At 52.0% G+C, this 20599-nt stretch overlaps 1 protein-coding gene across 1 annotated transcript; it reads left to right on the top strand.

The window, feature by feature from the left end:
• Positions 1-319: 319 nt before the first annotated feature.
• GPR26 (G protein-coupled receptor 26) lies at positions 320-19686 on the top strand. Its single transcript, XM_033129756.1, has 3 exons — positions 320-1034; positions 8406-8519; positions 16377-19686. Exons 1-3 carry the CDS (start codon positions 367-369, stop codon positions 16606-16608), a joined length of 1014 nt encoding a protein of 337 aa, XP_032985647.1. The 5' UTR covers positions 320-366; the 3' UTR covers positions 16609-19686.
• The last annotated feature ends 913 nt before the right edge of the window (positions 19687-20599 follow it).

The raw sequence follows: 20599 nt of genomic DNA, 5'->3' as shown, positions 1-20599 counted from the left end.
GAGAGAGAGAGAGAGAGAGGTGGAAAGGAGAGCAAAAAGGGAGAGTGAGCAAGCCGAGCAGAGAGAGGAAGAACGAGAAACCAAGGGAGCAGAAGGGTGCGCAGAGCGGAGGCAGAGGGACGGGGTGAGGGCAGGAGGAAGCAGAGGCAGAGCGGGGGCGCAGGCGCCTGCAATCCAGGATCCGAAGGCGCTAAAAGCTCCGGATTCAGCGGCGCACCCGGCGCTTGCCCAGGAGGTGGCGCGGGGCTCCGGGGTGGCTGCGCGCCCTCAAGGGAGCCATGGCGGCGGGGGCCGGGGGTCGCCGGGCGGTGGGCTGCGCCGTGGCCGCGCCGGGTGGCCGGCCCTGAGCGCCGGCGGGCGCGCACCATGAACTCTTGGGACGCGGGCCTGGCGGGGCTGCTGGTCGGCACGATGGGCGTCTCGCTGCTGTCCAACGCGCTGGTGCTGCTCTGCCTCCTGCACAGCGCGGACATCCGCCGCCAGGCGCCGGCGCTCTTTACCCTCAACCTCACGTGCGGCAACCTGCTGTGCACCGTGGTCAACATGCCGCTCACTCTGGCCGGCGTCGTGGCGCAGCGACAGCCGGCCGGCGATCGCCTGTGCCGCCTGGCCGCCTTCCTCGACACCTTCCTAGCCACCAACTCCATGCTCAGCATGGCCGCGCTCAGCATCGACCGCTGGGTGGCCGTGGTCTTCCCGCTGAGCTACCGCGCCAAGATGCGCCTCCGTGACGCCGCGCTCATGGTGGCCTACACGTGGCTGCACGCGCTCACCTTCCCCGCCGCCGCGCTCGCCCTGTCCTGGCTGGGCTTCCATCAGTTGTACGCATCGTGCACGCTGTGCAGCCGGCGGCCGGACGAGCTCCTGCGCTTCGCCGTCTTCACCGGCGCCTTCCACACGCTCAGCTTCCTGCTCTCCTTCGTCGTGCTCTGCTGCACCTACCTCAAGGTGCTCAAGGTGGCCCGCTTCCACTGCAAGCGAATCGACGTGATCACCATGCAGACGCTCGTGCTGCTCGTGGACATCCACCCCAGGTGAGGGCGCTGGGACCGGCTCCCCGGGACACGGTGAGGGGAGGGGCGGTCTTTGTGGGAGGAAGGGGGTCCATGTCGCCCCCACGCTCCAGTGTGCAGCCTTGAACAAGCCCTTTTCCCACCGAGTCTCCATTTCCTCTTGGGAAGAGTGAGGTGGGGGAGGGGCCAAGCTGCTAGTCTTAAGACAGGTGCTTAGAGCATCAGCCAAGCAGAGCCACCAAAAATATGGGTGAAACAATATATATGGTTTTCAAAGCATCAGGGTGGAAATCACAGAGAGTCAGAACTTTGTTGGACTTCTTATACTTATTTTATGTCTGCGGTTTCCACTTGAAACAGCATGTGGGAAAGCTGTGATCTCTGTTCACTGCTGGAAGCCTTTCAAAGGTTCTCCCCAGGCCCTGGGCTCGTGGCCTAGATGCTCAGGGAGCTCAAGAGCTCTCCAAAGGTACCGTGCTGCTTTTCCAGGTCTGTTATTTCTCTGGGGTCTGTGCTGCCTATCTCCAGATCGTGTGTGCATGTGTACGTGTGTGTGCACGTGCACATGTTTGCATGTGTGTGTGCATGTGTGCACACGTGTGTGCGCGTGTGTACGTGTGTGCGCGTGTGTGCACGCACGTGTGTGTGTGTGTGTGTGTCCTGGGGCTTCACCTCTCTCTGTGGGTCCTTAAAGAAGCATCAGAATGCTCTGGGAGGATCGGGGGAGGGTGACGGGGGGCTCTTCCTGGCTTTCCCAGACAGCACCGTCCTCTGTCTCCTGGACTTTAAGCCCAAAGGCCCCTGCAGAGGGCAAGTGTCACTCCTGAGGTTCCCACCTATCTCCACCTTCATCTGGGGGTTGTTTCTCAGGAAGGCAGCTCCGGGATGGTGGGCTCAGGAACCCCCTGGAATTCCTGCCCACCCCTGGGGACACACTTAGCTGAGGTGTCCTCGGCTCACCTTGGCTTTCCTTACAAAAAGAGGAAAGTAGGAGGGAAACCGCTGGTGGTGTCTCTGTGGACTCTGGTATTCTGTATGCCATTATCCCAGGGAAGGGCAGGCTCTGTCATCCAGGACCCTGATAAGGGGGCTTTGGCTTCCAGAAGGCACTGATAGTGAAGCAAGCAGAGAACACCGATGCAGGGAGGCCAGGGGCAGGGAGGGAGCTCAGTCCCTAGGGTGAGAATGTCACCCCCAACCCCACTCACCCAGGGAGAAGCAAGCTTATGGCTGGGAGGGACAGAGCAGAGGTGTCAGTCTGAGCAAGTCTCCTTCCCGAGTTTCTCCTGTCCGTGAGCAATAAAGAGAAAAGCCTTTGAACTTCACTGTGTCTGCACAAGGGCATACATGCCTGTGTTCATTGTCCCCTCCGAATGGCCCTTCCTGATGATATCCTGATGAGTTATATGAAGATTCATCAGACTCTCGTCACAGAATCACGTATGTGTACGTGTGAATGACCTACAGCACATGACGCCAGGGTGTACGAACCCATGTGTGAGCTTCACACACAATCCCATGTATTCACATATCAACTGCATGTGTTACAGACAGATCTCCCGTTGTGTGCAGGTCACAGGTTGGCCTGCACGCACACTGACACAAAGACATGGGCTGACTCACTGCATGTGTCCACCTCTGTTCACCATCATTTAAGGAAATATTCTGCAGCCACAGCTGCAGAGCTCGTACCTTTCTTGTCATTCAGGGGCGGGAGGACCTCACCTCCCCACCACTAGGGCTGGGACTGCTCTGGAAGTCACAGGCAATGCTGTTTAACTCCCAGGACCTGGGTGATTCCTATAGTGGGTCCTCTCACCTTCACTAGAACAGCAGAGGATGGGTCGATCCTGGAAAGGAATAAGTTCCTATTTAGACCAGTGCACACCCCATCTCTGCTCTCTGCCAAGTTCCAGGGGTGGAGAGGCCGTGGGTCCTTTTCAGCTCTTTTAGGATGTAGGGCCCACTCCACTCACAGACTCCAGGCAAGACACAGCAGAGAGAATTCCCAGGGGTCTCAGGAGCAAAGGCAGGTGCTCCACTGGCCTCTGGTCCCCTCTTCTCTCCTCCACTCACTCCCTTCCAGGGGGACCTTGACCTCTTCTGAGCCCAGGATGCTTTGAGGAGCCCTGTAGGGCCACAGAGTAATGCCAGTTTCACTGGGGAAAGGAAGGACTTCTGGAACGAGGCTAGCCCTTTGCTATTTCAGACAGGTCCCACTGGCTGAGGGCTGGCCTGAGATTTTGGAATAGTGGGTGGATGTGACAGCGCTGCCCCTGCAGTGAAAACAACCTGCCTTTCTCTGTGGCGCCCGTCCCTGGAGTGAGAGGGTGGGCAGTGGACCACGTAGGGGGGCACCAGCTCCCTGACGACTGATCCTCAGGCTTGTTTCTTGGTGGCTCAAAGTCTTCCTCCCCACAAGTGAGAAGCTACTGAGCTGGCTGGGGCATGGGGCTGCCCCCAGCACCCCCAAGCCTTAGGCACTGAGGCTCCAGGAAGACCAGCCAAGCTTCCTGGCTCGGTTTGGCGCTGAGAGTCAGGGCATCTGGGGGTGCCAGTCCCAGATCTGCAGAAGCCAGGAGGCTTCTTTATCTGGACAGCCAAGGGAGCAGGTGGAGTCTGCTCACTGAGACTTTTCACTTAACAGCCACCACGGGAACGGCCTCCTGGGGCTTAATTAAAAGGGACCCATTTTGCATTCCCTGAGGCCCAGGGTGATGGCTAGTCAGGCAGCCCCCAGTGGTGCCTGCTCTTCCCACGGAGTGTTGAACAAGGTGCGTGGCAGGCTGGGCTCCTTTGCTTTGTCACCACCAACAGATCAGGGACCCTCTGTTCTGAATTTAACCTGGGACCCTAAGAGGCGTTCCCCACGCCTGCCTGTCTGTGGCAGTGTCTCGAGTTGCTCCGTTCATAAAGCAATTTGGAATCCCTGCTACCTATGACCCACCCGCTCCTCCGGCTGCTCAGTCTGGTTCAGTTCTCCCAAAGCACAGCTCAGTGCTGGGTAGAGCAGGTCCTCCGTCCTCCCCCGGTACCACCAGACACTTAGGCTCTCACTGGACGTGGGACACAGGGGGAGCCGGGGTAGTGACGGGGCCGTCATCTGCAGGCCGCCGCTCGCCGGCCGGCACATGTTCATGACTTCTCGGAGTAGGATGGAGCCCACTCGTCCTGTGATCAGACAGTGTCCAGACAAAGACCTGTGGAGATGACCTCATTGCTCCGTTGGTTTTATAGGTGAGGACATTGGGAGACCCAAGGAAGTGGGGGACTTATCGAACTTAGCAGATCTAGAATGTGGTCAAGACCCAGGCCCAGGTCTGCCCTGAGATTTAGGGATGGAAAATAGTGCAGATGGAGGCACGCACACACTACCTATGTAAATATTTAGAAGTTTTACATTTAGTTTAGAAACTGTTCGATAAAACGTGTTCTACCCTCCCACCTTGACAAACACACGCATGTATAACGTGTTTCAAGGTTGGCTTCACACTTGGAACTCTCAGGCTCCTTGGGGTTCAGACTCATACATCGTAGGAGCACTGAAGCGGCCCTGAGCACACAGCCACCCCACTTGTCTGCACCCCTGGCTCTCCCCAGCACCGCCAGGGGCCTCTCTTGCAGAAGTGGACATTGTGGGCTGTGCACCCACGTGTTCCTCACCAACGTCACCCTTCAAGGCTCAAGCTGAGCACACTGGTGGCATAGTGTACCCTCAGGAGGATGGACCCTGCACACGTCTGGAAGCAGGAGCTGGGCATTTGGGCAAGGAACACCATGTTTCAGATCCTTAGACCTTGGTCGAGAATGAGTTCTGGGTGTGCACTTCCCCTTAGCCTTGTGACTCTGTTCCATGAGGAGAGGTGTGGCCCCTCAATGCCCAGGGCCAGGACACACCCCTCTTGCCAGGTCTGAGGGCAGGACTACTCACACCATGTCCTGGCCCCAAACGCACGGCTCTTCTCCACCATCGGTCAGCTCATTACCTCGCCTTTTGTTTCATTCTCCTAAAAGCCAGAAAACAAGTCTGGGTCACTCTGAGCATTCCGAGCTTGGGCTCTGAACCGCCTACAGTCATCTGGGCTCATTCAGGGCCCGCACCACGGTGTGGAGCGTGGAGGTATCTGGGCTGGCAGGTTTTAGCTGCGATCGCCTCACCTGTGCACTTTCCAGACAGTCCCAGCATTCTATCCCCTCTGCTTTATTCTTGAAACCTGCTGGGGAACGTCTCTTGGACCCCACAGGTCACAGTGCAGGAGAGTCTGTCTCCCTTTGTCACAAGGAAACTCTGTGTCCTGTTAGAGCCCTGGGGACCCCACACTGGCACACAAGCTCACAGTCTGGCCAGGGGAGATTTGCTCTCTCACCCTCTGCCCTGAGGTTTCCATCTGGGGATCTAAGGACTTCAGCTGCCACCACCTGGCCCGAAAATATCTGGAGAATGCACCTGTGTGTTTAAATGCAGCTTACTCATCCCTCAGTGATCCTACGGGAGGCAGTGGGGTCCGGGGTCACACCCCAGGTCTGGGAGTCAAGAGACCTGGAATGACTCGTGGTCTGTTCTGGACTCAGTGTGCGAGCCTGGGCGTGGCACCATGTGACCTTGCTGGCCCTCAGTGTCTTCATCTGCAAATCAGGAAAATAACAGTCTCAGGGCTGCATAAATGCAATGAGCTCAGTTTTGCAAAGCTATGTATAGTGGGGGGAATTGACAAGCACAAAGTGATTTGATTATGTTGTCCTGGGAGCTGGTGAGCTGCTCTCACACTGGGGTAAGAAAGAGGATTGCACTGCGCCCCTTGGAAACTGGAGACTGCCCTGCCTTTCTCATTCCTGTCACCAACCTTTTCTTACCTGGTAATCAGGGGAGCTCCAGCCAGAGAAGATGGATCCATTCTTTTGTAAGAGTTCAAGGAAACAGCCACGTGGTTCCTGACTAGGAGCAATAGACTGGACGTCAGTGACTGTGTGCTACCCCCCCATCTGCACCCCACGCTCTGGATGGGCAAACCTCTCTCTTGTCTGAGCCCCAGTTGTCCCTGTCTGTGAGCAGGATGGAGCACAGGGTGAGAGGATCTCTCGTATTACATGTGACATAGAGACTGGCCAGTCTGTCCCCGAGCAGAGACATGAGCAGCCCAGGAGGATGCTAACGTCACATAAAGCAGCATCCCAAATGCCCTCGGTTATTGTAAAGCGTCTGAGAAATGGGTGACATTGTCAGGATCACAGATTGGAGGAGGGCCTGTCCCAGTGCCACCACCAGTTTGGCTTCTCCTCGATGAGTCATTTATCTGAATTTGGGGCTCATTTTTTAGGGGATGACCAGAATCTACTCCTCTCCTGTGGTGATGGCTGAGGACGCCTGGCTCATGTCGCAGGTCTCCGGTGCATCCTCAATTGCACCGAAAGTTTAGTCAGAAACAGTTTAAAGTGAAAACAGACAGTTGTGGAGAACATGGCAAACATGCTGTGTCTTAGGGTGACCATTGTCCTGGTTTGCCTGGGACAAGGGCCCCAGGATAAACGACTTCGAGTTCTAGGGTCAAGACAGGTCCCAGCAAACCAAGGCGAGTGAGTCACCTCACTGTCCCCCAGTTTGGGACTTATGCCTCTCTCCACGCCCACCCATACCCTGCACACGTCGCTCGGGCCAGAGGACTTTGGTAGAACACTCTGCAGAAACCCAGGTGTCAATTGGATGTCACGAGATTTAAGACCGACTCTTGCTGTGCGACCCTAGCCAAGGTCACCTTTCTAGCCCCCCTCATTGTATTCTTCAGATTTCCTGGGTGAGACGACCCTGGTACGTCCCTACCTATGAACTCCTGTCACAGTATCTCAGATGGCACATGGTAAAGACTCAAGCAGTGTGGGTTTGTATTAATATAGTTATTAGAAATTAATTGATAGTATTAGTCATGAATAATACATTGTCAGCCAATATGAAACCCATTTGAACCAAGCCAAACTCCAGTTCCCAACTCTCTAAATTCCTGGAAAGGCATGAGGCAAGGGAGAAAAATCCTGTAGGAATTTCAGGGGCTTTTAATCCAAACGGCTGTGGAATTGTCCCCGTGATCAGAACTCTGATGAAGAAGCGTTTGGATTAAATATTAAAATCACACGTGGAAGAAAGGGAAGGCTGTCCTGGCATTCACACTGCACATGGACCTGGCTCATGAATATTCATTATCTCCACTCCTTGCTTTCGTTGAACAGACTGGCCTATTTTTGGTGCCAGGTCACTGCGGCCCAGGCCTGGCTCTGCCAAGTTATCTTCACTTCCTGGGCAGCTTTGGAATCATGTGATTTACTTTCAAAGCAAACAGGAGAAATACGTGCTCTCATGGGGCCCGGTGGGATGGAGCACGGGTCTGCCTTTCCATGCTCCTCAGCTGTAGTCACCAACAGAGTGGCTGTCGCTTGTGCATGTCCCTGTGGCTGCAGGAAATGGGTTGCAAGAACCACTGCTCGTAGCTGGCATGAGATGTCTGTTCTCCAAAGGTCCCAGAGCAAAGTGGAGTCAGGAACGGGGTGTGGTTAGAAGTGTAGGCGGCAAGCTCCTGATTCCATCCTCAGAGCTGTGTCCCGGATTCTCCAGGGACTTGGTAGTTCCTTCGCTTTGCTGAGATTGGTCTCTGAAGGCATTGAGGGACCTCTCTTTCAGGGACCCCATAAGTTGTGTCCGTAGCTCCAGGCAGGGTTGAGGCTTTGGGATGGGAGACACAGGCTGGAGGAGTGGAGGAAAGGAAGACACTGCACACAGAGTCCAGGCTGCCCTGGGAGAAAAAGACCAGCTCTGAGTCACACAGACATAGACTCGAATCTTTTCTCCACTTCCCGGCTGAGCAAATCACTTGGACTCATTGAGCTCATGGTATTCATTGTAAAACAGGGCAGGTAAAACACCTGCTGGCAGGTAAAATGCACCACCTGGCAGGATCAATTGTGGTAAGGATAAAAATTAGAGATACTATTTAGAGGGTGTGGACTCTGGGGCTGGTGCAGAGCTGGGGATCAGTGAATGATACAAGCAATAATTATAAGAGTTTATATTGTTTGCATTTGCTTGGGCACTGTGCTAACTGCTATGTGTATTGAACACATTGTATACATCTGTGTACTTTATGCATTTAATTCTCAAAACAGCCCTTCGTGGCATTTTATTGTATTACGACCCACGTTGCACAGATGATGGCCCTGAGGCTTGGTGACGTCACACAGCACGCCCAAGGTGACATAGCTACAGCCAAGACTTGACCTCGGGTCTCTCTGGCTGTATAGCCAAGTGCCTACACTCAAGGCTACTGCCAGAGCTTATGATAGTAACTCACTGTGACCTGGGCAGGTCGACCCGTGAGTCACCGTCTCCCCCTCTCTCATGTGCAGTGTGCGGGAACGCTGTCTAGAGGAACAGAAGAGGCGGCGGCAGCGCGCCACCAAGAAAATCAGCACCTTCATAGGGACCTTCCTCGTGTGCTTTGCACCCTACGTCATCACCAGGTAAGCCTGACTGGCAGGATACTAACATGTGGCGGGTGGGACAGGCATGGGCTTTGGAGAGCAAAGCAGGGCCCATATGACCTTGAGCAGTCAGTCCCCAGCCTCTCTCGGCCACACGTTTCTGTACGTAGTGCACTGCGGGGTGAGAGTGAACTTGACAGTTTTGATGAGAGGGAAGGTGCATGCTTTTTCTCTTTAGCCTTGAATTCTTTTGGATTAAACTCAGAACGAAAAGCGTTGTAAAAGACTCTCTCCCACATGATTTCCAAATCGCATCATGCTAACCCTTTATCCTGGACTGCACCCCCAGGAGACCCTAAAGGAAAGGAAAGGGGGAAAAAGACAGGAAGACAAGCTGCAATGGTTGGCCTCCTGCGGCGCACTGAGTGCGGGGATAGCCCAGTCCCTGAGCCGTCTGCACAAGGCAGGGAGCACGCGCCCTGCCCAGCCAGGTGGCCATCTGTCCTACAGTCCCGGGGATCTCCCACTCTCAGTCCAGGAGTCGCGAGCTTGTCACACTCTCTCCCAATCCCCAACCCCGTGCCAGCCAAGGTTGCAGTGCTCTGGCCTCAGCACTGTGCATTCCAAAAGCCAACCTGCTCTAGCTACAGAATTTTCTCCATACGTGTTAGCCAGAAAATAAAAAAAATATATCTAGTGTTTGTTTCACACACTAGAGGGGAAGGAAACCCCACAGCTTTGTCGCTGAGGCCTACAACGCCTGGCCTGGTTAGGGTTAATGAGTGCCAGGAGGCAGCCGTGGGGCAGAGGTGGGCTTGTGGGAGCTAAGAAGTCCGTTCTGGCAACACGTTAGCTGGACCTGACAGATCTGCAGTTGCTCACGTTTCCTCTTGGACCCCACAGCGCCCCACAGGGCTGGGTAAGCTGTCTGAGCTGCACTGGCAGATGGGGGAAACTGAGGCTCAGAGAGGAAAGGGGTTGTGCAGGTCATTTGCCTAACAAGGCACAGGGAACCGAGCAGCCTGAGCCCCCGTTGGACGGCCACCGAGGAGTCCTGGAGACTCTCCTGGATGCCGTGCCAACTCACGGTCCTCTGCCCCCTTCCTATCCATAGAAATAAAAGTGAAAGCCACTGAGGCAGCAACAGGCTGACCCTGTGGAATTCAGAGGGGAGAAGTAAGAATAAGCTTGTCTCGTAAACCACTCCTCTAAGTCCCCACTCTGTGCCTGAAGCTGTGCCACCCTGCGTATCTGGATAATCTCTAAAGAGGAGGATTCTGAGGCTCAGAGAGGTGCCAGCCTTGCCCAGTCCAATAAATGACTCAGCCAGGCTTCCAGCCTGGCTCTGCCTGCAACCAAAGCCTGCACACGGACCCCATGCAATGCACAATTCTGCGTCTCCTCTGAGAGCACGGAGCTTCCTGCTTTCCTTCCAGAGGGTTGGGGAGGCACTTTGTGCCGACTCAGAACCAGAAAGCTGCAGTTTTTGAGATGACAGAGATCAAGTTGTTGTAGTGTCACTTAAACCCCTCATTGAGCTGTCAGCGCAGAAACCGATACTCCCCACAACTCCACAATGACTGCCTCTATCCAGGCAGCCTGATTTGCAACTTCCTCCCATCTGAGCTTTATAAACGGAGATGCATTTATAAAGCAGTCTGGGTAGAAGAGTCTGGGTTAAGATCGGGACAGCAGTGGGGAACTCAGAGCTGGCAAAATCGGGACATTGAGGAAGAGAAGGGGCTTCTGCTGTGACACTGCGATTCCTTTAAGTTGATCAAGTTCAAGCTGGCTGGGCAGGGGTCCCTGGGCATTGCTCCCCATCCATTCGCATCTGCCTCACAATGTTCTGATAGAGATGCCTCATTCTTGGGTCAAGAACCATTCACATCTTCAAATAGGCTCTCAAGCTTCCTTATTAGTATTCCCTTATTAGAAGATAATATGGACTCTTTATAACTGCACCTGTCACTTATTGGACACCTGTGATGCACCTAGGAGGTGCGAGTACATACCTGATTGCACCTCGTACAGCTCTCTTGCAAGGTCAGTACTAGCATCCTCATCTTACAGAGGTTCAGAGAGGTGAGATGAGTCACCCAAGGACATAGGAGTAGCAAATGGCAGAACCAAGTGTTAGAGGTCGGCGTCTGGCCTATTGGCAATAATTCCGCCTTGCCGCCATGCTATATCTCCACAGCCTGGGACCAGGCACTGGAAATACAGAGAAGCCCATCTGCAGGTTGATCCAACTTGCTGTGCCTCAGCATCATGGCATGACCCAGACACAGGCAGGTATGGAAGAAGGGGTGGGTTCGCATGGAATCCCCTCTGATCTCCCACTGGGCTGACAGCAGCGGGTGTAGACCTGGACCGGGGCCCCTCAGTGCTGGTGGCTGGAGCCATCGGCAGACTGGATTGGCACAGTGCTGACCGTGCAGCAAATACCCCCTAGAAAGAGTTTCACCAACTGTACCAGCCAGTCAGAGAACCGCCTGCACCTGCATGTTGGGGCACAGCGGAAAACTTTCAGAAACCTCCACCTTCGTTCTTAATAAGAGACACTACCTCTAGTTACACACACTGGCTCCCATGTCCTCAAAGCTTTGGGTCCCGTCTGACTCTTTCCAGAATATTTGATCAGGGTCTGAATATCCGCAACAGATTCTCATCCGAAAGCACTAATTAAATATTTTCTGAATTAACATTACCATACCTAGAAACACTTATAAGGCTATTATCTCCATAGCAGTGGATGCTTACAAATAATTCTGCTTCTCCCAAATCATCGCAGTGGGGCTTTGAGGACTGCGGACCTGACAGCACCATCCCGGTGCCTTTTCAAAGTCACAGAATTCTGCAGATGGCAGACGGGTTTAGTATGCAGGGGGCTGTCCAGTGTTAATATTCTATTAATAAAATGCCTTTTCCATTCTAATGTCTCATGAAAATTTGAAGTGTCAGCTTATTACTTACAGGTCTTCAAACACACAGACCAAATTCTCCAGATGTCTTGGAAGACATCAGGCGGGCTTCCCAAAACAATGTTCTGTGACCCATGTTGCATTTGGTGCACAGTGTGTGTGTGTGTGTGTGTGTGTGTGTGTGTGTGTGTGTGTGTGTGTCAGAGAGAGAGAGACAGAGACAGAGACAGAGACAGAGAGACAGAGAGGTGAGAGAAGATCGAGGCATGGAAGGTGTAAAGAGAGGGTGCCAATTTACCATTTTAAATCTAAGAGTTGAAAGTAAAGGCTGACTGGAGCAGAGTCGTGGAGCTTGGAGGGGCTGCCTGGCCTCAGGATGTCACATAGTCACTGGCACCCACAGTCCAGGGTTCAAATCCCGATTCTTCCACATCCAGGCCTTGTGGCCTTGGCTCGTCACTTTGCCTCGGTTCCGCCTCTGTACAGTAGGGAGAACACAACCAGGGGGGCTTGGGACAATGTCTGTGAAGCAGTTATCAAAGCCCTGGGCCCCTGGGGGCCCACAGGAGGGTCTGGGTGGAGGGCTGCTGGTGTGACTGTTCCTGTTCTCACCCCACTACTTAGTTTCCTTGAGATTCTCACTGTCCAGCAGAATTGAGCCACTGATCTTTCCAGGGGTTTAGAGAATGCCTCAGAGTTCTGGCAAGTGCACCGCAACCTTCCTTCAGGGACCAGGACAGCCGGCTTGCTGGGTGGGGGTGAGAGGTCCTTGTGGGTGAGGGGTGGGAGCGTGACCCTCTGCAGTGACAACCATCACAGAGACCTGCCAGTGATTCAGCTCAGAGGGCTTCCTGCTGAGTGAGAGGAGTGGCTCCGGGAGGGGTCCTGCCCACAACAAATACAGAGCAAAGGGGTTCAGAGGTGGGGCCAGGGGCAAAGGACTTGGGGGGAGGCTCTGCGGGTATCTGCTCTGTGTCACCCCAGAGTCAGAATAATATACATCTCTGTGTTCTGCTTCTGATTTGCTAACAGGCCCACACCCTGCAGCATTTCACCTTCTCCCTTCCCCGGGCACTGCCCACACTTTGCCTAGACTCCCCCGGGCACCTATAGCAGGGTGTCTCTGAACCGCCTGTGAGGCTTCAAAAAGCAGACACGTGACCTGTTCTCTCTCCTCCTCTGGCCTCCACCTGACCTCTGACCTAGTGTGGGCTCTCACCCCGGGGGATTTGCCTGGGAGAACTGCGCCAGGCATTTTAGGGCTGGCATGTGTGCATTGTGAGTACAGAAGCATAAACATTTCCCCCTGACCAGAGCCTAATGGCAGAGGGTTTTCTAGTTCATCCCACAGGCAGTACATGGAAAGTCACCTTGGTGCTTAACGGCAGGCCCGGTGGGGAGTGGGGACGGGGAGGGCAAGGTGGGCGCAACGCTCTACACCGGGGCAGCTAGTGCCTCTGCCAACCCCTGGGTCTGCATCGGGACACAGCGGGCTCCGGGAACGGGCTGGGTACCTGGCGCCATTTTTATATTATGCCTAGGGACCCCGAATCTGCCTGACAACCCCCTATCTCCTCATGGACCCCCTCACTCGGGGTGCACTCCTTTCCCAGGCCTTCACTAGCGGCCACTGAGTGGCTTAAACAGTAGAAATGGATTGTCTCAGTTCTAGAGGCTAGCAGTTCAAGGTCAAGCTGTCGGCAGGGTGGGTTCCTTCTGCGGGAGAATGTGTACCAGGCCTCTCTCCCAGTTTCTGCTGGTTGTCTGGCAATCTTTGGCATTCCTTGGCTTGTACAAGCATCACCCCATCTCTGCCTTTATGTTCACACGGTGTTCTCTCTGTGAGCATCTGGGTCCAAATGTCACCCTGTAACCTTTTTATGAGGACACCAGTCCTATTGGAGTAGGGCCCACCCCAAGGACCTCGTCTTAACTAATTCCATTTGCAAGGACCCTATTTCCAAGTAAGGTCGCGTTCTGAGGTCCTGCGGGTTAGGACTTGAACATATGAATTTGGGGGAGACACAAGTCAATCCACAACAGGGAGCTAGGACAAAAGGAAACTAAGTCCCACTTTATTAACACCTGAACCCAATAAACCCTAAACCGAGGGCTCTTAGGTTAGAAGTGGGGGTGGGGGCAAGAGGGGAGCTCAATAAACCAACAACTACAGTAAAAGAGAGAGGGACAGAGCATGGCAGGCACCTTTTAGCACGCGGGGACCCTGCCCATAAGGAAAACATAACTGATCAGAATAAGAGTCCTTTTTTCCTAGTGGGAATGGGGGCTGGAGCATAACCTCTTTAAAAGGTTATCTGGAGGGGAGCACGTGGTCATCCAAATGCTGGCTCAGATGTGGAATTACAAAGAAGCAGGTGTGGCAATATGGAAGTCCTCCCCCCTTCTCCGCTCCCTTGAACAACTAGGGACTTGGAACAGTCGGAGCCAGGAGGGAGCAAAGCCAACCAGAGCAGGCCCACGGCAGGGAGCTGGGGGTGGGGGTCCATATGCACAGGAAAAGCAGAAAGCAGGTCAGCCAGCCACATGTGAGCACAGCAGGGGCACCCCAGCTTCAGCCTGGCTCAGCGACCACACAAGCACAGGGACCAGGCCCGCATTGACCAAAAGCATCTCTTCGCCTGGAGGTCCTGACAAAGACCAGACATTGGCTTTTCAAAGCAGAGGTCGCCACGTGCACTGTGGGAGGGCCAAGTGACAAAAGTTCTCAGTAGCACATTACAACTTTATGGAAAAGTTATTGTTTGGCTCAAACGGACCCCAGAGCTCATCTCGTCCAATGTGATTGCTGAGGTTTGAAGCTAGTGTGGCCCTGGACTTGGGTACAGTTAGATGGAACTGGGTTTCCCACGTAGGAGAAACTGGCTTGCTGCTCAACTCTCTGAGCCTCGATTTCCTCATTTGTAAAATGGGAATGATACCGATTCTACAAAGTCATTGTAAGATTAGAGATGATGTACATCAAGTATTTGGCCCTAAGGAGACACTCAATTGGGAACTATCATTACTGAGCCAGGCGAATTCAGACTTTACATAAAATCCCTGAGAAGCAAATGCGATCGATTTTACCTCTTAATTATCTAAGCAGCAAAATTTTAAATTGCCCTAAATAATTTTATTCTGTGAAGTCTGCAAAACCTACAAATAATAATTTTGACCTTGCTGGATAGTTAGCTATTTGGCTCTTTTAATACATCCTCTTGGGAGAGCCAAAATGCTAAGAATGAATTAACAATACATAGAAGACTAGACATTTTGGAAATGCAATTTGGCATCACATAGCAACAATGTGTTGGCATTCAGCTATTTCATCACTATTATTAGGTGTGAATTCTAAATTCAGGATTTTTGTCTTCTTAAATTCATCACTTCCCAAAATAGAGTTCTTGAAAGTACAGATTTCCCAAATGCTAACAGCTCCATTTCCCCATTCAGGCTTCTAAGGACAAGAATGGAAATGTGACCACATTCCCCCACAGGGTCAGAGGGCAAGAGCTGACAGTGGTGCCGGGAATAAGAAGCCAAGCAAAGGGCCCCCAGAATGCATTCCTTAAGGATCTATTCACAAAGGGGCTTTGCAGTGGAGAATCACAGCCCACCAGCTTCCCGCTCCTTCTCTGCGTGGACTTAGCCTCACAACCTCAGTCCCAAGAAGGCTTCAGGAAAACCACTAACGTTGGCCATACAGAGTTCTAGCCCAAGCTCGGTCCTTTCTGTACCTGGGGCCTCACTGGGGCATCCCACCAAGCTGAAAGCCACTGCTGCCTTCCATCTTGCAGACCTGCCCCCTGCCCCCTGATTGTCCCCCCCGTGTAGAATGCAGGTGCCCGATCCCAGAGGCCAGACCTTCCTCTGCCACTGACTTGCTGTGTGATGCTAGGCACCCCCTTTCCCTTTCTGAGCCTCAATTTCCTCATTTGACAGGGGGTGAGAAGAGGTTGGTTTGTGATCTCTAAGCTCTCTCCCTGCTCTGTGGCCTTTTCTACCTTAATTAATGTCCAAATATGCTGGTCACACTTGAGAGAGAAGAATGAGTAGCACAATTTGGGGGAAGTCCATTAACACAGAGGGAAGCTTTCCTACCTCACAGCCTGGCATTAGCACCACTGAGTGGGGTTGATGGATGGGCCCAGGAGGACCCTCAGAACTGTACCTCTTTGACACGTGAGTTGTATCTTCCCTAGTCCCCCCCAAAGAATGAGAATCACTTTAGGGTACCCTGACTGCCACTATTGCTTGGGGACACCAGAATCCCAACCCTGGGAAGAGGCCTTGCTGGCCAGCAGATTCTTTCCTGATATAAGATGTACTTTGAGCTTTGTAGGATGTTTGCAAAATTATTCCCAGCCCTTCTTCCGAAACAACCTCCTTTGGAAGGCAGAGCTAGGATTTGAAGCAAAGAATCAGTCTTTTTTACTTGCAATAATCGCAGATGATCTTATTCAACTCCTCATTTTTCATATGAAACAGCCAGACCCGAGGAAGGGAAATGACTAGCCCAGGGCCACACAGCAGGTCAGCAGCAGAGTTGGAGCAGTGGCCAGGATTAGCCCGTTTGTTAGATGAGCTTGGGTTCCAGAGTCAGACAGCCCTGGGTTCAAATCCTGCCTTGACAATTGACTGGTCGTGTGACCTTGGGCAAATTACTTAACCTCCTTGGACGTCTATTTCCTCACATGTAGAATGGAGATTGTCATATCTGCCAGGGTTCCATGCAATCACACGTGTAAAGTGCGTAGTTAGCACAGTTAACTAGAATGAAATAAGTGCCTGGTGAATGTCTCCTGCCGTTATTGTTGTAACTTGCTGTTGTTGTTACTGGACGAGGCAGTCTCAGAGAACTGCAGCTTGGCCAGGAAGCTGGGCTCAGGGACCGACTGGAACTCTGGTCCTTGGATGTCCCGAGGCAGTGCCAGCTGTGCTCTCAGTAACGGCCTTCCCCATCTCCCCACAGGCTGCTGGAGCTGTCCTCCACGGTGCCCATCAGCTCGCACTGGGGGGTGCTGTCCAAGTGCCTGGCCTACAGCAAGGCTGCGTCCGACCCCTTCGTGTACTCCTTACTGCGACACCAGTACCGCAAAAGCTGCAGAGAGATTCTGAACAGGATCCTCAACAGGCGTTCCTTCCACCCCTCGGGCCTCACAGGTGACTCCCACAGCCAGAACATTCTGCCAGTCTCTGAGTGAAGGATGCCACTCCTACTGGAGAGTTTGGAGTGAGACAGCTGGTGAGAAGGCAGGGAGGGCTTGGGGCTCCTGGGCGGACACCATCAGCCGCCACCTTCCTGGCAAGCCCCGTGATTCCGGTTCCCTGGTTTATAGGGGCTCTGAAGGCTGCTTCCTGGTTCCTCAAGAGCAGATGTTGAACGCCCCTATTTATCACCAAAGGATGACGGTGGGATGTGCTCTGGCTCTTCTTTCTGAGAAGCTCCTTTGAGCTCCTAGACTCACCAGAGGCTCCCAGAGATGAGTCTCAGTCCAGTCTTCATGAAGGACACACAGTGCTGGTGGCAGGTGGGGAAGCATGGCGTCCACCTGCTTCCTAACCACTGGATATTGGGCTCCATGCTGAAGAAAAGCGGTGGTCTCCATGGAATATCAGTCATGCTGAAAGTGAGGTTGGCAGTGGCCGCTGGGCCCCACATCCAGCATGGCTGCTCTTTCCTACAGGGTCGTGGTGGCTGCTTTAACCCAAATATTATTCAGCTGGTACTAACTAAATTGTGCTCAGCTAGGACTCTTGGGTCCTGTGCCCAAGGGGAAAATGCGTAACAACCAGTGGCTAGCCGATTGTTGCGGACCAGTTGTCTTAGAAATGCTCATACTGGATTCCACTCTTGTCCCTCCCTTCCCCCCAAAAGCTAACATTTGTGTGTATAGACACTCTTAGCATGAAAATGGTTTAAATAGGCAGGTAATACATGTAATAATGTTCTTTAAAGTCTGACCTTGAAGTCACCTTCTTCTGATTTACAGGCCATTAGCGTTGGAGCCAAGGAGAGGCAGGAGGAAAGTGGTTGGCTGGTCTCCCTCCCCAATTTGTGACCTGAATTTGCAGGAAGCATTTTACTTTGTCTCACACATCTTGTCTGGCACGTCCTTTGAGATGGATGGACAAGAACTGACCGGATCAGGGTTTTAGCCTTGATTTTAAAGCACAGGCTTCCATTATCCTGGTGGCTCAATACCTTCATTTCTAGAAGTCTATCAACAGAAAGCAGAGGCTGCCAGAGGTGACTGAGAAAGTGCCCTGTGCTAATGATGAGAGAGTAAAGTTTTTATTGAAAACCATAACTAAAATACATATGCCAATCCATTAGCAGTTCTCATCTTGATTTAATAAAAACCAAGGTGAATGGACCATGCTTTCTGCTCATCCCGTCTGTGTTCACCATTTCAAATTAATGTACGAATGCGAAGAGCAGTTATTTCTCAGTCCTCTAAGTGATTCCTCCAGAGTGGAAAGGATGGGGAGACAGCTCCACACACCCTAACTTTGCAGGTGTAACGGGGAGCGCAGGGGTTCACCAGGGTGAACTGGGAAGAGCCTGTCGCTTTCACTGCCAGGTGGCCCCAGTCTTGAAAGAAAGGGAAATATTGTGCATGTCTATTTGGAAAGATGTCAAGTCAACCTTAGCTCCTCATTTAGAAAACAAATAACTGAGCTGGGCCTAGTCTTGTCTAGTTTCAAGGTTTCCATGGAGACTGGAAAAGAGACAGATGTAGCTTCCGAGGCCTCTACACCTTCTGCTTGCAGCTGGGGGTGTGCTTGCACCTGCTTGGAAGAGCCACTGGGGCACGACCATCCCAATTCCGTCTTCACGAATGTGACATTGGTAGCTTGAAATCAGCCACGATGGGACTATTTATAGCAAGAAAATCAGCAAATGCTACAAATCGGGTCTTTTCTGCTCCGAGACCTGGTTGTTAGACATCACCAGTGCACCCCTGCCCAGAGCTGACTTTGCGTGTTACTGAACCAAATTCCTATGATTCAGAACGCATGCTGCTCTCAAGTTGGAATCACAGCAGACATTCAATTGGGTGGCAATTTCCTAGTAACAAGCAGCTGTGTGTCCACCTTCCATTGTCCCAGCACCAAAAGTACCAATGAGATTGAAAACAAGCATGGGACCAAGAAAATACGCACAAATACTCTCAGAATTTGGCAAAGAGGCGTTGTGACTCAGTGGGTCAGGTCAGTACACAGTCAAGTTCAAGCAGTAAAATATGTTGCCATCAAAGGCAGATTGTGTCACATCCTCTTCCTGCTCACTCTGTATAGGCAGCAGATAGTCCTGAAGCAACCAGGTATCTTTACCTCTTCTTTAGCTAAGAAACAAAATCAGTCACTTAGAACGCCGCATATCTTGAAAAGATGCTTTCATAATTTTCACTGACCCCCTAGGACTGCTAAAAACCCAAGAATGCCAGTTGTATTGGCATCAGATAGACAAACCCCCAGATAAATCCATTGATTGAGGGTTTTCGTTACTATTTAGACACAGGTATTAAAATCCGAGGAGAAGTGGGAAGAGAATCATGGAGTTAGCAACCAGCATCTGCCAACTTGGCCAGAATGAACTTGAGATGCAGGTTTATATTCATCTATAGACAGTCTATAAAATCTGCCCCTGCTTCATTATTCCCAGGTGAATTATCTACCTCATTTGGTTGTTTAAGGTATCAAACATCACACGGTTTTCTCAGGTGAAGCACTTAGAGACATCGGGGCCAGCGTCTATGTCACCCGGCCTGGGTTTCTCTCCTTGACTTCAGTCTAGTGCACGGTTTGATGTAGAAAGCCCAAATGCTGGTGGACAGCTGGATGAGGTGAAAGCACTTTAAGAAGCTTGAAAATAAAGCCTGGACTGGAGAGGCTATCAAATTCCTGAACCTACAGATAGCACACAGTTCCCAGCCCTACATGGCCAGAATTTGTAGATTTATACCCAGCTCACGATGTCTTTTTCAGTCGCTCTGCAACTACGCTAGCTTTTCTTTATGCTTCTTCTTGAAGGAGGGGATTTCAGAGCCCTGAGACTTACTTACTAAGGGACTGTCAACTCAGATGAGAGTCCTGGCATTTGGGGTTTGCGTGTGTCATGGTCAGCTGACCTCCCAAAGATGGTTCACTAAAAGCCTGCCTGTTTTTACTTAGAAATCAGCTGGGGGGAGGAGAGGAAGTTGACTTGAGTCATCTCATACCAACTGTATATTCCTTCTAGCACTCAGCTCAGTCTTCTGTCATCACGAGCAATAAACTTCTCTCCTCATGTCTATGAAATTCGTTTTCTTTTCCATGGTGCCTTTCTTTCTGAGAGAAGCTGGAAAGAACAGGCCATGCCCCATGTGTTGGTTGCAATGCTTTTGCATACTTGTGGGCAGGTTGACGGTGCTTACTCGTGGTTATGGTGTGACCCTTGGAGGGACTGAAGGCTGTGAAGTTTCAGAGTTTAATCCAAATGCTTCATAAACTAATTTGCCTGTGATTCTCATGAGAATATTGTGTCAGGTGCCAGAAAGTCCTTGCATTAGCTCATATCCTTTAGACTGTGAGTGCATGGGGAAGAGAGAGGTCCTAGATATATTTGGGGCTCCCACTACCTTTCTGGAAGGTTTAAAGCATCTGGAAGTTATGCTTTAAGCTTGAACTTTACTCTCCAAAGAATCATGAAGGGAGGTTGTTTAAAATGCAGTTTCCCGTGCTCCCTCCTCAGCGGTCAGTTTAAGGAGGTTTGGGCAGGGCCTGGGATTCTGCATTTTCAAACATCAGTGCCCGGGTGACTGTTGTAAGTGGTCTTCAAACTATTCCCTGAGGAAAAATGATCTCAGATGCCTGGACAAGCTCTACGGAAAGCTGGGTCTTTCTATATAGCTACACAGCAATTGTCTCATATGTTCCCTAATTCTCCAAATAGTTCGTTCAAGCTCCAGACCACCCAAGGGCTGAGTCATCTTGTTCTCAGAGAGACAAAATTAATCACACCAAGAAATTATAAAAACCTGTTTTCAGAAGACTCCAGTGGAATAGCAGAAGCTGTCCACCCTTGCCTGGGAAGGCATTGGCAAAGCAGCCTCATTCTTTTCCGTGGGGCTCCCAGGTAGTAAACATGAGACGTATTGGGGTGTTGACCAAGGACGGCAGCACTGGCTGGCTCAGAAGCAGGATGCTTTG

The sequence above is a fragment of the Rhinolophus ferrumequinum genome, chromosome 16 (genome assembly GCF_004115265.2).
Source record: "Rhinolophus ferrumequinum isolate MPI-CBG mRhiFer1 chromosome 16, mRhiFer1_v1.p, whole genome shotgun sequence".
Taxonomy (NCBI): domain Eukaryota; kingdom Metazoa; phylum Chordata; class Mammalia; order Chiroptera; family Rhinolophidae; genus Rhinolophus; species Rhinolophus ferrumequinum.
The sequence above is the reverse complement of the archived record's forward strand: the minus strand, read 5'-3'. Positions and strand labels throughout refer to the sequence as shown.

What these genes read in the sequence shown, in the direction of transcription:
- GPR26 (XM_033129756.1), top strand. Translation starts at nt 367, where the DNA reads ATGAACTCTTGGGACGCGGGCCTGGCGGGGCTGCTGGTCGGCACGATG. An exon ending in CTCGTGGACATCCACCCCAG is followed by an intron (nt 1,035 to 8,405) that starts GTGAGGGCGCTG and finishes TCTCATGTGCAG; the next exon opens with TGTGCGGGAACGCTGTCTAG. An exon ending in GCACCCTACGTCATCACCAG is followed by an intron (nt 8,520 to 16,376) that starts GTAAGCCTGACT and finishes ATCTCCCCACAG; the next exon opens with GCTGCTGGAGCTGTCCTCCA.